This window comes from Chrysochloris asiatica, unplaced genomic scaffold, assembly GCF_000296735.1.
Source record: "Chrysochloris asiatica unplaced genomic scaffold, ChrAsi1.0 scaffold00034, whole genome shotgun sequence".
Classification (NCBI taxonomy): domain Eukaryota; kingdom Metazoa; phylum Chordata; class Mammalia; order Afrosoricida; family Chrysochloridae; genus Chrysochloris; species Chrysochloris asiatica.
The window spans coordinates 5,058,382-5,073,400 of NW_006408552.1; the positions used below are offsets into that span (position 1 = coordinate 5,058,382).

General features: G+C 51.4%; 1 protein-coding gene across 1 annotated transcript in view; it reads left to right on the forward strand.

Moving 5' to 3' along the window:
* CLIP2 (CAP-GLY domain containing linker protein 2) overlaps positions 1 to 15,019 on the forward strand; it is a 63,602-nt gene that overhangs the window by 42,658 nt on the left and 5,925 nt on the right. Inside the window, 10 exon segments of the mRNA XM_006878361.1 lie at positions 10 to 945; positions 3,621 to 3,678; positions 6,376 to 6,459; positions 7,427 to 7,583; positions 8,630 to 8,789; positions 9,559 to 9,744; positions 10,059 to 10,121; positions 12,889 to 13,070; positions 13,124 to 13,179; positions 13,944 to 13,980. Of these exon segments, the coding sequence (XP_006878423.1) occupies positions 10 to 945; positions 3,621 to 3,678; positions 6,376 to 6,459; positions 7,427 to 7,583; positions 8,630 to 8,789; positions 9,559 to 9,744; positions 10,059 to 10,121; positions 12,889 to 13,070; positions 13,124 to 13,179; positions 13,944 to 13,980 (1,919 nt within the window).

A 15,019-nucleotide genomic window follows, 5' to 3' on the forward strand; every position in this document is an offset into this window, starting at 1 on the left:
CCCCACTAGCTGACGACAGTGGCTGAGAAGTCTCGGGTCCTGCAGCTGGAGGAGGAGCTGAACCTGCGTCGCTGCGAGATCGAGGAGCTGCAGCACTGCCTGCTGCACTCGAACCCACTGCCTGCCGACCACCCTGAGGCCACGGAGAACCTACGGCTGCGCGAGCGGCTGCTGTCAAGCAGCCAGGAGCAGCAGCGGGAGAGCGGGGCACTGCGGGACAAATACGAGAAGACACTGAAGACCTACCAAGCCGAGGTGGAGAAGCTGCGGGCGGCCAACGAGAAGTACGCGCAGGAGGTGACAGACCTCAAGGACAAAGTCCAGCAGGCCACCAGCGAAAACATGGGGCTCATGGACAACTGGAAGTCCAAGCTGGACTCACTGGCCTCTGACCACCAGAAATCCCTGGAGGACCTCAAGGCCACACTGAACTCGGGCCCGGGCGCCCAACAGAAGGAGATTGGGGAGCTGAAGGCTGTGATGGAAGGCGTCAAGCTGGAGCATCAGCTGGAGCTGGGCAACCTGCGGGCCAAGCACGACCTGGAGACGGCGGTGCACGTGAAGGAGAAGGAGGGCCTACGGCAGAAGCTGCACGAGGCCCAGGAGGAACTGGCCAGCCTCCGGCAGCACTGGCGGTCCCAACTGGAGCTGCAGGCTGGCCAGCACCGGCGGGAGCTGCAGGAGACCCAGGACCGGTGCCGGGACGCTGAGCTGCGTGTACAGGAGCTGGAGAGGCTGGATGTGGAGTACCGCCAGCAGGCGCAGGCCATCGAGTTCCTCAAGGAGCAGATCTCCCTGGCCGAGAAGAAGATGCTGGACTACGAGGCGCTGCAGCGGGCTGAAGCCCAGAGCAGGCAGGAGGTGGAGCGGCTGCGGGAGAAGCTGCTCGTCACCGAGAACAGACTGCAGGCCGTGGAGTCCCTGTGCTCAGCCCAGCACACTCATGTAGGCGGCCTTCCATGGGGGGCTGTGAACTCACAGGGGGGCGGGTGGCCAGTGCAGGAGCCTCTTGTCTGCAGTCTGGGGCACCGGCCACCTGGCTCAGGGACCCTGCATCCTCTGCTGGCCTGGGTGGGACTGAGAGGACACAGGTGGTCTGAGCCAACCTGGCGGAACGCCTCTAGACCAGGCCCCACGCAGGGCTCCCAGTTCACCCAGATGTGTTCTATTGTGCAGGGACCTGGGCCTTCCCAAGTCATCAGCCTCCCTCCCACTACCTATGGGGCTGGACCAGATGTAGAACAAAGCCCTGCTCATCCCTGGGTCTCAGGCACCCATGTCCAGTGCAGGCATTGACCCTGGAAGTCCGAGGGCAGCCCCTTTCTGCCAATCCTCATGAAACTCAGCCACTTCCCAGAGTGTGGGAGTCCCCAGAGACGAGGTCTGGAAGCTAGAGGAGGGTGGCTGTAACGTGCATTATCCTTTTTATTCCAAATGTAGAAATTCTGCCCCCTGAGCCTTTCTGGGCATCGTGTCCTGTGCCACACCCCTCAACAGCATTAGACACATATTGCCCGCTGACCTTAATCCCCTTGACATTAAGACTCCTCAGGAAATTCAACTCCTCAGAGGAGGGATAGCTCAGGTATGTTTTCATCGTTGTTACATGCTGTTGAGTCGTTTCCAACTCATAGGGACCCTGTAGAGGGTCTCCAAGGACCAGCTGGTGGGTTTGAGCCATAGCTCAGGTAAGCTGGTCCCAGCATTTCTAGAATTCCCAGCTGCCCCAGGCACATTGTAGAAAGAACTTGTATTCAAGTAGTAGATTTCAGGACTTTCCAGGACAGGGTGATGCTGGAATTCATGGTCATCTGTGCTAGCTGGAGGCACCCTACCTTGGTGGCATGAGCTAAACATCAGGCTGTCTCACCACAAGGTCGGCACTTCAAGCCCATTGGGAGAAAGTTGACCTACTCAGCTTCCCTAAAGATTTGCAGCCTCAGAAACCCTGTGGGATAGTTCAACTTTGACCTTTAGGGTCACTCTGGACCGGAGTTGACTTGGCAGCAGTGGCCCAGGATTTTGCTCCATGCTAAGGCCTTCCTGCAAGCAAGGAGCTTTGGTAGCGTAGTGGTTACGAATTGGGCTGGGAACCACAAGGTCAGAAGTTCAAAACTCCCAACTGTTCCATGGGAGAAAGATGAGGCTTTCTGCTCCGGTAAAGATTTACAGCCTCGGAAACCCTGTACGGGGTCGCTATGAGTCGGAACCGACTCCACAGCACATAACCACCACCACCAAAGTCTTCCTGCAGACTTTCCACCCCTTCTCCCAGGGAGGGCTTTTTTCTGGATAGCGGGAAAAGGAAGAAAATGAGGTTGACTGTGTCCACGTGGGCCTGCAGAACTGTGGGGTCGGGTGGGGAGCAAGCAGTTTTGAGCTGCCTTAGTTCTACTCAGAGCAAGGGGCGTTGGTAGAGTACTGGGTTACACTTTGGACTGCTAACTGCAAGGTGGCAGTTTGAATCCGCCACCTGCTCTGTGAGAGAAAGTTGATGCTTTTTGCTCCCATAAAGACTTAACAGCCTCAGAAAGCCTACACAAGGTCGTTATGAGTCACAGGCAACTCAACAGTGCCTAACAACAACAGCTCCACAGAGCAGGGAGGGTGGCTTCCGGGGATCAACTCCTGCCCCTCAGTCACAGACCAGAGAGCAAAAATCATATTGCTTTGATTATCCACATGCTCCGGAGCCTCCATCTGAGAACCTCCAAATTCCGAGACTTAGGACCAGGGAAAACTAGGGTTTTATTCTCCTGTAGTAAATATGGGATTTTTTTTAAACGAGAAGAATGTATCTAACTTAGAGCCTCATCCTCACTGTGGTACGTATCAATGAAGTTCTAGAGTTGAGTTAACCATAGCTTATTGAGACGAAAATGGAGCTTGGGATGCTTGAATACAAGTATGAACGCCAGACAGTGGAGGACAGTATCTGCTGCTCGCCTCTCTACTGCCCCTGTCCTACAGTTGTGGTTGTTGTTGTTAAGTGCCGTAGAGTCCAGTCCAACCCATAGCGACCCTGTATAGGGTTTCCAAGGAGCAGCTGGTGAGCTTGAACCACCAACCTTGCAGTTCAAACAACTTTGCAGTCTGACCCATTAGCCCACAGCGTCACACCAGGATACCACAGTGGTAGACTCTGGCAAACTGCAGGCTCAGAGGACAACCAGCTGAGGCAGGAGACCAGAAACTTCACCTGGAAACAGTAGCGAGCCTGTTGGTTACCTTTTAGCTTTCCTTATGGTAGTTTGCCATGTTGATTTTTTGGGTTTTTTTTAACATTGATCTTTATCTGACTTTGGGGTTTATTATTAGAAAGAAATATTGGAGATAAAGGAACTAGTATTGTCCATGGCAACACTCAATACTTGCATAGATGGGAAGCTGCGTCGGAGCCTTGCCCCTGTTAGGAGATGCTTCCCGGTCAAACCTCTAGCAGTATCCCTGGGAGAAAGGTATTTTAATACAGTAAACGTTTTCCACGAAGGAGTGCATAGGAGGTATTTCCGTAGAAGTTGCATTGTTGGCAGGGGATGGGGACCCCTGTTTGTGGGGGACTGTACACCGTAGGTATGCTTGCTGGGTAAGCTGGCTCCTCACAGGGTCTTTCCTTCCAGATGATTGAGTCCAATGACATTACCGATGAGACCATCAGGATGAAAGAGACCGTGGAGGGTGAGTGGACACTGGGCGTGGCCAGGGGTGCCCAGCCTTTGGGGAAGGAAGGGCTGCTGTTTCTGCTGTCCGGGTGGGTGTGTTGTACATTATTACCCCCAGAAGCCAGGGGAGGGGTCAGCACCTTGTCTTTATTAAGTACTAGCCCATGTGCTAAGTGCACTATTGCTTGTTGGGTTTTAGCTTTATATGTTAAAAAAAAAAAAGATGTTTGGTTGGTTATGTGCTGTGGAGTCGCTTCCAACTCATAGCAACCCTGCATAGAGTGTCCAAGGCTGTAAATCTTTATAGGAGCAGAGAGCCTCATCTTTCTCCTGTGAAACAGCTGGTAGTTCGAACTACTGACCTTCAGGTTAGCAGCCCCACTTGTAACCACCAAACTTTATTTATCTTAAACTTTTTATTGGGACTTGGTAAAGGTTGACAGAGCACATCATCCCCATATTCAGCATGTCATACCACTGGGCTTCATTATAATAATAGCGGTCCCTCCATGTGCCATTGGTTAACAGTATCAATTCACTTGAACTCTGAATTCCTCTCCGTGTCTTCTGCCATCTTCGCTTTTTAAATAGCTTCTTGTTGTGTGCTCTCGAGTCAGTTTCTGTATAGGGTTTCCAAGGAGTGGCTGGTGGGTTAGAACCACCAACCTTGTGGTTAGCAGTCCAGTGCTGATCCTATAGTGCTACTCCAGGACCCCTCCTAAATAGGGATAAACTTTAATGGCTCGAAGGGATCCCGGAAGGGACAGTATTATCCATCTTATATTCACTTACCAGAGATGCTGTATGGGCATATGAGTTATTCGGGACCTTGAAGTCAGTTTTTCCTCATTGTGACCTTGTGAATGACCGGATGTAGCCCTGCCCAGACCTGCATCATCCTCACAATTGTTATGTGTGAACCCATTGTAATAGCCACTGTGTCATTCCGTTTCGTTGGGGGTCTTCCTTTTTTCACTGGTCTGTACTTACAAAGCAAGATGTCCTTCTCCAGGGACTGATCCTTCCTGATCACATGTCCAAAGTCTGAGCACATAGCAGAAATGGTACCATAGTGGTCCTCACCTTACTTTTTACCATTTTATAGACAGTACCATATCAGTACATTCTTAAATATGGCAGTAGAGTCTTCTTCATGTACTTAGTATCTTATTGCTGTTGCACACACACCTTGCTCCCCTCCATCAAGCTGAGTGGGGGCGGCAATGGCTCACTGGTTAGATTCTCACCTTCCAACTGGGAGACTCGGGTTTCATTCTTACTGTCACAGGTTCAGACTCTGAACAAAAAAGCACTGTAGGCAGAATCCTAGAATCCTGGAGTTTCTGAGATTTAGAGTGTGAAGTCCCAGTGTGGCACTGTAGGCTAAGTATTGGACAGGGTCGGTGGAAACCCTATACAGGGTCACTCTGAGTTGGAACCAACTCGACGGCACTTGGCAACAAGAAAGACAACGCAGGGTCGCTAAGCATCAGAGTTGACTTAACAGTAGCTCTGGTCCTTTTTAAAAAAGTCCTCTTGATATTTTCTTTGTAATTAAGATTTTTATTGTTTATGAATCATCTTCCTTTCTTTTTTTTTTTTTTAATTGAAAAAGTCATGTCTGCATAGGCTAAGACCCCAGGCCCCTAGCGGTCTCAAGGTCTTCTTTCTAACAACAAAATACTGAGATGCTTTTGGTGGTTTCCAGCATTTTCGGTGCCCTCGGCACTGAAAGAGTGTAGGTGTTGAAGACACATGTCACATTGAGTCATTGCACTGGATTAAAACCAAAATTCCATTGTTTTCCTGATATCCTCCCCTGGATCCCACCCAGAAATTTGGTACTGCATTGATTATGTCCAATATTTAATAAGGCCAACATTTCTTCTCCAGTAATGGAAGATTATCATTTTATTTCAACAAAAAGGATACCACCGAAGAGACACATAGAGCAAGGTCTCCGGGGGCTTCCAACATGGAGCTTTCATGCTCCTAAATGGGACATGCTGCTAGTGGCGTTGCGGGTTAGGCATTGGGCTGCTAACCACAAGGTCAGTGGTTCAAGCCCACCAGTCACCACACAGGAGAAGATGAGGCTGTCTGCTCCCCTAAAGAGTTAATCTCAGAAACCCTGTTTAGGGTCATGTGAGCTGTAATTGACTCAATGGCAGTAGGGTGGTCGGTGGCGACCCTCCCACCTTCATTGACATCTGCCACCAACCTGGAAGGCCCTTGGCTTTTTTTTTTTTTTAACTTTTTATTGAGTGAAGGTTTACAAAGAAGATCATCCATTTTACATTCAACAAATCGTACACTTGGTTTCATCTCACTTGGCTATTTTTGCTGCTTTGTGTTTCCACATGATTTTAAAATCAGCTTTTCTGGTTCCACAAAAATAGTCAGATTCTTGCTGGCACGCTGGTTGGTGTTACATTTATAAATTAACTGAATTATGGAGAATTCGCATGCTTCTATTGCGAGGTTACACTCTGTTGCATACCCATGTCCAGATGACCTGGGTACTCTGACTGGTACCCCCACTTTTCACACGAGGTCATGTCACCCAAGACCTGCCAACCCTCTAGGGAAAGCGCTGGTGTACAAAAATGGACCCTCGGAGTCCAGTGTGGCCCATTTTATGGTTCCCAGGGGAAGGCCACAGTGAGCCCGCAGGCCTGCATGGCTAGTCCTTTGTCTCCTTCTCTCCCCTCAGGCCTGCAGGACAAGCTCAACAAGAGGGACAAAGAAGTGACCGCCTTGACATCCCAGCTTGAAATGCTCAGGACCCAAGTAAGTGGTAAGTCTTCCTCCCACAGGGGAGAGGCAGGGGCTCCCAGGGGGAACGTGCTGGGGGAGTGTGATGTGGCATGGCGCTGGGGCCAGCTGACACGCACCCTGGGCTGAGTGAGCGAGAAGGGCCACAAACTATCCTGATACAACCTGGGGCCCCTGCCCAACCCTTTCCCAGAGTCAACTCTGTGCCCTCAAGTTCCATCACGGCCGGAATTGTTGTAACAGTATATAGCTCTGAGCGGCCACTGTAACAACAGCCTGTCTGCCTCCATTCTGGAAAGTGGTACCCACCCACCCCCCTCAGCCCATTCCTATGGTGTAATTGGCCCTAATAAAGGTCAGACCACATTAGGATCCTCCGAGGCCAAGGAGAAGATTTAACCCGACTTTGTCAAGTCACAGCGGCCCTGATAATACAGTGGGTTAAGCATGGGGCTGCTAACCGCAAGGTTGGCAGTTCAAACTACCAGCTACTCCACAGAAAGATGAGATTGTCAGCTTCTGTGAAGATGTAATCAGAAAGCCAATACACGGCCATCATGTCAGTCCCAACTCACAGTGACAGAAGAGAACTGCTCCATAGGGTTCCTTCATCATTCTTCCTCAGAGTGGTTGGTGGGTTGGAACCACCAACCTTGTAGTTAACAGCCCAGTGCGTAACCCACTCTGCTATCAGGACTCCCTGGTGAAGGTTTACAGTCTGGGAAGCCCCATGGAGCAGCTCTCTCTGTCTCAGAAGGATGCTGTGAGTCGGAATTGATGTCAGCAGCCCTGCCCACACCTGTGACCCTTCTGGGGCTGGGCTGTCGGGCTTTGGGGGTTTGGGTCTGCTTTTTGTAGCTGTTCTCTTGGGCCCCTTGTTGCCTGCCTCTGAAGGACAAGAGCAATTTGCAAAACCACTGGGAAGACTTTAGCCCCCCGGGGTGGAGCCGACTCCCATACCCTCCCTCCTCCTCTATTGCTTACCGCAGCACTGGAGAGCAAGTGTAAGTCCGGAGAGAAGAAGATGGACAGCGTCCTGAAGGAGAAACGGCGCCTGGAAGCCGAGCTGGAGGCCGTGTCCCGGAAGACTCATGATGCCTCGGGCCAGCTAGTGCACATCAGTCAGGAACTGCTCCGAAAAGAGCGGTGAGTCAACGTTGACGGAACCACCGGCCCATCACCCAGCCAGGGTCCTCCACTCGACCTGAGCTAATGCTTCCCCGGGGACAGGAGGAGTTGGGTGGAGAGGTAGCTGATACCACCTGTGGCCACCGGATTCTCCTCCACCTCAGAATCCTTCTTAACACAGTTCTCCCAGCAAAGTGGATAGATCAGTGCTCTCAAACTTTGTGTCTCGGGGATCCCATCACAAATCTTAAAAATGATTGATGTGGGTCCTGTTATGGTGCTATAGGATAAGCACTGGACTGCTAACTGCAAGGTTGATGGTTCAACCCTAACAGCTGCTCCTTGGAAACTCTGTGTAGGGTCGCTATGAGTTGGCTTAATGACACTTAACAATAACAACCTAGTAGATGCAAAGAACAAAAGGCTTGGGAGTGTGCTTTACTTCTCTTGCTATGCCAGTGACAGACATTGCTAATTGATCACCGCACTCTTCTGCAGAGCCCAGATGCAGCCTCATATCATTGGTAACACGTTGACTCTTGCTGAATAAGAGTTGATATAGGAAATAAAACTCGTCTGACATCAGGTGCTTAAAATGTCTTGCCACATGAAGCATTTGGATGTCTTCTCACAAGATGCTTGGATATGTCTGTTTTTTTTGTTTTTGTTTTTTAATTCAATAAATATTGTATATTCTTTTTAAAAAAAACAACAAAAAACCTAGGAAAGGCTGCGCCCTCTTGGCTATACCACCACCCAGTCCTGGCCTCTCTTGGGCCATGATTGCATCATTTCGTCGTCTTCCCACTGTGGCCTCTCCTGGTACTGTCTTAATATCAGTGTCCCTGAAACATGACTGGCCTCTTTGTTGTGGTTGATTGGTAGCCACCCTGTAGAGGGCTTCCCAGGAGCAGCTGGTGGATTTGAACTGCCGACCTTGTGATTCGCAGTCCAGTGCTGATCCTCAGGACACAGGCGAATTTCTGATCGTGGGAGATGAAGGGGCCGGGCTGACTGAGGCTGCTCTGTCCCCACTTCCCCTCTTCCCACCCCCACCCCGCCAGGAGCCTGAATGAACTGCGGGTGTTGCTGCTGGAAGCCAACCGCCACTCCCCAGGACCCGAGAGGGACCTGAGCCGAGAGGTGCACAAGGCCGAGTGGCGGATCAAGGAGCAGAAACTCAAGGATGACATCCGGGGCCTGCGTGAGAAGCTGACTGGGCTGGTGCGTAGGGCAGGGGCCTGGGGATGGGGGACCATGGTGGGTGGAGACTGCCCTGCTGTCAGATCTGGAGGTGGGGGGCGCTGGTTGGCTTCCTGGAGTCACCCAGGGGCAGCCAAGTCGCAGTGAAGACTTAAAGTCTCCTAGAAGGTCAGCGGTTCAAACCCGCCAGTCGCTCCTTGGAAACTCTATACAGGGTCACTGTGAGTTGGAACCGACTCAACAGTACGTCACATCAGTGAGGGCTCTGGGGCTCAGTGGTAGAGTTCTCCCCTCAGGTGCAGGAGAGGTGGGTGTGATTCCTGACTGCAGGACATGGACAGGGCCTGGTGGGTGGCTACCTGAGGGAGGAAGGCTGGGATGGAGGAGGGGCTGGGACACCAGAGAAGTAAAGGCCCAAGGAGGTAGTGTGAGGCCAGGTTGTCGGTTTGCTTTCATGGAGGCATCTGTGGAGAGCTTGGAAGCCGAGGTTCATGAGCGTTGGAGGAGCCCTGGGAAGTCTTGGTTAGGCAGTCAGCTGCTAACAAAGTGAATGAGTGTCACTCTGGGGGTGGGAAGAGAAGGTAAGATAGGATGGAGGCTAGGGGTCTCATCTGAGGCTTTGGGTTGGGGTCAAGAGCAGGGAACTCACTTCAAACCTCGTGAAGGAAGTTGAGGAGGTTCTAGATCCTGGGACTTGGAGACTGGAATGGCTGACAGACGGGAGGTGGGGGCAGACATTCAGTGGGGGCTCTCCTCTCGCTTTCTCTCCCCACCCTCCTGCTTCTTCCAGGTTAAAGAGAAATCGCAGTCAGAGCAGAGGCGCTATTCCCTCATTGACCCTTCCACGGCGCCTGAGCTCCTGCGGCTGCAGCATCAACTCATCAGCACAGAGGACACACTGCGTGATGCCCTGGACCAGGCCCAGCAGGTGGAGAAGCTCATGGAGGCCCTGCGGAACTGCCCCGACAAGTCCCAGGTGAGCCAGGGCCAGCATTGGGCTGACCGAGGGAGCCCAGCTGAGAGGAGGCGGCCCTGTCCCAGGAGCCCTGTCAGAAAGGAGGGACGTGGTCCTGCCCTTTGAGAGTTGGCAGGCCAAGGGGATCCTGCATGTCTTTGTCCTGAGGCTCCTGGACAGAGTGAGGACCTTGGTCTCTGGGGAGCCCCAGTCTGCAAAGTCTTTAACAGGGTTTGGAGCCTTGAGAGGGTCCCACCAGGAAGACCTCACAGTCTGGTGGGCAAGCCGACTGCCGCCTGGTAACCCTCACTTAACCTTTCCCGTGACTCTTACAGGTCCTCAGTAGTTCCGGGTCTGCGAATGGCATTCACCAGCAAGAAAAGACCCACAAACAGGAGGTAAGGGTGCCCTCCCATATAGGCAGACCTCTCTGGAGGGAACATCCCTGAAAGTACCAATGATAGGAGGGGGCTTCAGAATCCCTGGAAAAAATGGAATTAAAAGATAATGATATAAATTATCACTCAATTCACAATAAAAACTTAAAAAAAAAAAAAAGATAATAGAATGTTTCCACAAATTTTTCTGAAGCTCTCTCATACAAAAAGGGCAAAAGGTTTACGTCTCGGAGGATGCTGTCACCAAGGACTGTCAAGTTTGGTTCAGTTCCTCCTCTAATAAACTTTTTATTACAAAGTAGCACAAAGTATTTGGAAAGTTTCAGAGAAAAGGATCCAAAAATGTTTAGAAAGAAAATTTTCACCAATAGCTCTCTCACCCAGAGATGACTAAGATTAGCATTTTAAGGGATAATATTGAAAAAGAGGAAGACCCCCAATGTGATGGGTTGACACAGTGGCAGCAGCAATAGGGTCAAACACAACAGCAGTTGTGAGGATGGCACAGGACCGCGCAGTGTTGTGTTCTGTTGTGTGCAGGGTCACTATGAATCAGAATGGACTCAAAGGACCAAATAGCGACATAACATCTTTCCTGAGCTATGCATGTCTCTGTGCGTATAATACATACTTCTCTTTGGGATTCATTTCAAACTTAGAGAACAGTTTTAAGGATAAAGATAATGTCATAAACCTTCTTCTTGTTAAGTGTTGTTGAGCTGTTTCCGACTCAGAGATAGATACCCTATATGGGATTTCCAGGAGTCCCGCTATGGCGCTGTGGGTTAATGCACTGGCCTGCAAACTCAGTTTGATCCTCAGGGTTGGTGGTTCAAGCTCACCAGCCACTCCTTGGAAACCCTATACAAGGTCACTATGGGCCAGAACCGACTCAAAGGTACTTAACAACAACAACAACAACATAGGGTTTCCAAGATTATAAATCATTGTGGGAGTCTCTCATCTTTTTCCCACAGAGCGGTTGGTAGGCTCGAACCACCAACCTTGTGATTTATGGTCCAGTGCTTACTTATAGAATCACCATGCCCTCCTTAATATTGTTAGCATTTTGCCCTCATTGCTTGCTTTATGCTCTGTCTGTATGTGTGCATATAATAATACACACGTATTTCTTTTTTTCTGAACCATTAACTGCATGTATCCTGGCCCTACATACTTCAGTCTGTATTTCCTGAGGGAAGAGGACGTGATTTCATGTAACTTGCAGGTCGGTTCTCAAACCTCAGTAAATACAACAGTGATAGAAGATTTACTGCTAATCTACTCTCAATATTCCAATTCGTTTTTAGTTGATAAAAAACTTCTTCTTTAGCTGCCAGAAAGGAGCTCTGGTACCATAGTGATTATGAATCGGGCTGTGAACCTCAAGGTCAGCAGTTCGAAACTACCAGCGGCTCCACGGGAGGAAGATGAGGCTTTCTGCTCCCGTAAATATTTACAGCCTCGGAAACCCTATACAGGGTCGCTATGAGTCGGAACGGACTCCACGGCACCTAACAACAACAACATAGTTGCCAGTAAAGGTGGTACCAACAGGTAAACATTTGGCTGCTAACCAAAAGATTGGTAGTTTGAGTCTACCCATAGGCACCTGGTGATTGGCTTCTGAGAAAATCAGCCAGTGGCCACTCTGGATCACAGTTCTCCTGAGACACACATGGGGTCGCCCCAGATGGCCAGTAGAGCAGGGGAATTCAGAGCAGGTTGAGGTGTGGAGCTGAGAGGAGGGCAGGTGGCCATTAGCACAGCAGCCACTTGTGCCAAAGCATCCTGGGAGTTAAGATTTTTACCTTGTATGGCACATGGGACCAGCCCATTTCACAGACAAGAAAACTGAGGCTTCAAATTGTCTGTGTTTTTTAAACACCTACCTTACGAGTCACCCATTTAAAGTGTAAAGTAGTCTTTAGTATGTTTGCAGGTGTGCAACCGTCTTTAGTCATTTCTGGACTTATACCTCTCCTGAAACCTCAGGCCCTTCAGCTAGTCTTACACACACACACACACACACACACACACACGCATGCAAGCCCCCCAGCCCTAACCATGTACCTACTGTTTGTCTATGGATTGTTGTTGATAAATGCCATCAAGTCGGTTCCAACTCACAGTAATACTCTATAGGGTTTCCAAGGGGTGGCTGGTGAGTTTGAACCATCAACCTTGCGGTTCAGACCATCCTTGCAGTCCAGTGTTTTGTTCCACAATGCCACACCAGGACTCCTGTCTATGGGTGGAAGCAGACAGTCTACCCCATCACCTTCTTTTTTTCATTTCCTCCCACCTAGCCTCCACACAGGCCTTCTCAGAGCTCCTTGTAAAAAACTCTTCTCTCCTTTCCTTTTCCCCTCAACTTCCCATAAATAGCTCCTACCCAAAGTCTGTGGTCCAAACTCACCAACTGCTCCTTGGAAACCCTATGAAGGGTCACTATGAGTTACAACCGATTGAAGACACTTAACAACAACCCTCCTGCCTACTAGGAAGTCTTTCTGCCTCAGGACATTTGCATATGCCGTTTTCTGTACCTAGCCCTTGCTCTCTCCTAGGAAAAGCACTGACCCTGAGGGACCCTGTCAAGCGGCCCAGTCCACACCAGAGACTGAGGGCCTGCCCTGGTGGTGCCCCCTCCAGCCAGGGGCCAGGATTGTCACTTTGGAGACAAGAACAGTGTTTGTAAGGATCACGTACTCACTGTACTCACCGCTGTGGACAATCCCCCCTTCTAAACCCCCTGCCGGACCAGGAGACTTCCTCATGTACAGCCTTCCACAGAGAACGGCACAGCCCCGGCTCGGGCCCTCAACCTCAACCTGGACACCTGGATGCCCGGCAGTTCCCAGAGTTTGGGATGCAGAGGCCAGCCAGCCAGGCCCTTTCCTCGCCCTCCCCATCTCCCTATCCCTGGACAAATAGTCCCGGGGACCTGTGTGGTTCCCTGAGTCCTTACCTGCTCTCCCTCACCTCCCTCTGCCCCCTAGGTTCCCTGGGGCCCTAGAGCTGCCACTGGTCCCAGAAGGGGGCAGGGGCCCAGGAGGTGAGTCCAGTCTACAGGAACTAGTGGACCCCTTTTCCAAAGCCATTTTCAGGATAAGGGGCCCCCAGGGCTTCTCATCCCCACTTACTGAGTGAGCCCCCTTCAAACAGTGGTACTAATTTCCCTTAGCCACCTGCCCAGTAGGGCCCCAGGTTCATGGTACAGGTTGGCAGGACCTCTCCTCTCCCCATGGGACATAGGCACAGACTTACATTCCCTGCCAGCTGCTAGCTGAGGCGTTTGCCCAAGGCCAGGCCGCAGTATTAGGAAGGTCTGATAGGCCCTCTCCTCCTCCCCATCCCTGACCGTGGCCAGCTCTGGCTAGGAACTAGGTGAGAGCAGCCACAGGGACTCCAGAGCATGTACTGACTGGTCAGGAGTATGGGGTCTCCCAGGTTGACCAGATGCTCTGGACATTCACACCCTTGCACGTTCAGGCCACACAGATGCACACACTGGGTTCCAGCTCTGAGCCAAGTCGAACGGGGCTGTGGTATGGATGCTGCACCCCCAGGCACACGTGGATGAGCATCCAGGGACACGTGCATTACACACACCGCCTCTCCACCTCCACCCTGTCTCCTGTTTCTAGAAAAGCCCCCAAGGGGCGTGTGGGGGAAAGAGAAATCTAGCTGCTCTCTCCCTTCTTCCCCTCAAGTCTCTGCATAATGGGAAAAGCCAGCGTCACACAGCAACCCTAGCTGGGGGGCTGCCCAGCCTGCGGGCAGGCAACCGCCTTGTGCCTCAGCTTCACCCTCCCTCAGGTCAGGGCCCACCGCCTTCCATAACGTACCAGGCCAGGTGTGCAAACCCACCCTAGTACCAGCCCAGGTGCCTCAGTGAGCACTCCAGGTAGAGTGGGTGATGCCCACGCTCTTGCCCAAACACAGCCCATCCTGGGCCCCCCACCCCACTGGCTTTGGGTAGCATTCGCATGTGGTTTTCTAACAACACTAGAGAAGCGAAGCTTTAGCAGCCTAATCCAGAGCCAGATACTGTTGTCTCCCACACAGGCAGGTAGGAGGCAGCGATTAGTCTAACAGTGAGACCCACACACATGGTACCACCAGGGCTGGAGTCACCCGGGGTGAGCTCACAGGCCGACAGGGGTCACAGGCACGACCCACACACATGGTACCACCAGGGCTGGAGTCACCCGGGATGAGCTCACAGGCCGACGGGGGTCACAGGCACGGCTTCCTGTGAGCATCTGTCCTGTGTGGCTGCCTGGGTACCAGCTCAGCCACGGTCCCAGTCCCACCCCCAAACCCTCCCCACATTCTTCCCCTCCCCAAAGTGGAATTGTTGAAGTGTGGCAAGTCCGTGCCACACTAAAATAAAGCTTGTGACTGAGGTCCGGGGCCTCCACTGCAACTGTCTGCGTCTCTCTGCCGGCACCTCAGGCGTAGGTTGCCAGCTAATTCCTACTCAGGTGTGAATGGTTGATGGGGCCACAGCAGGCCTGCACTGAGCTATCTGAAGGAGAAAAGAAGAAGCCTCATTAAGGGCAGCCTGTGGAGAGGAGCGTCAGAGAGTTCTCAGTGACTGATTTTTTTAGAAGTACATCCCCAAGTCGAAAGCATCTGTAGATGATGAAACTTTTTTTTTTTTTTTAATGTTTTGTGAATTGTGTGATAGTTTACATGGGAGAACATTAGCTTTACATTCATCCTATCGTATATCGTTTCATTGCCTTAGTTATAATCCCTTCCATGCATGGTCAACCAACCAAGTGGTACACCTCATAAGCCTGCCCCCTGCTCCTCAGCACACAGCCCCTCTCCTTCTCTGGGTCTAGAGTTCCCAGCCACTCCATCTCTCCACGTCATCATCTGCCTCC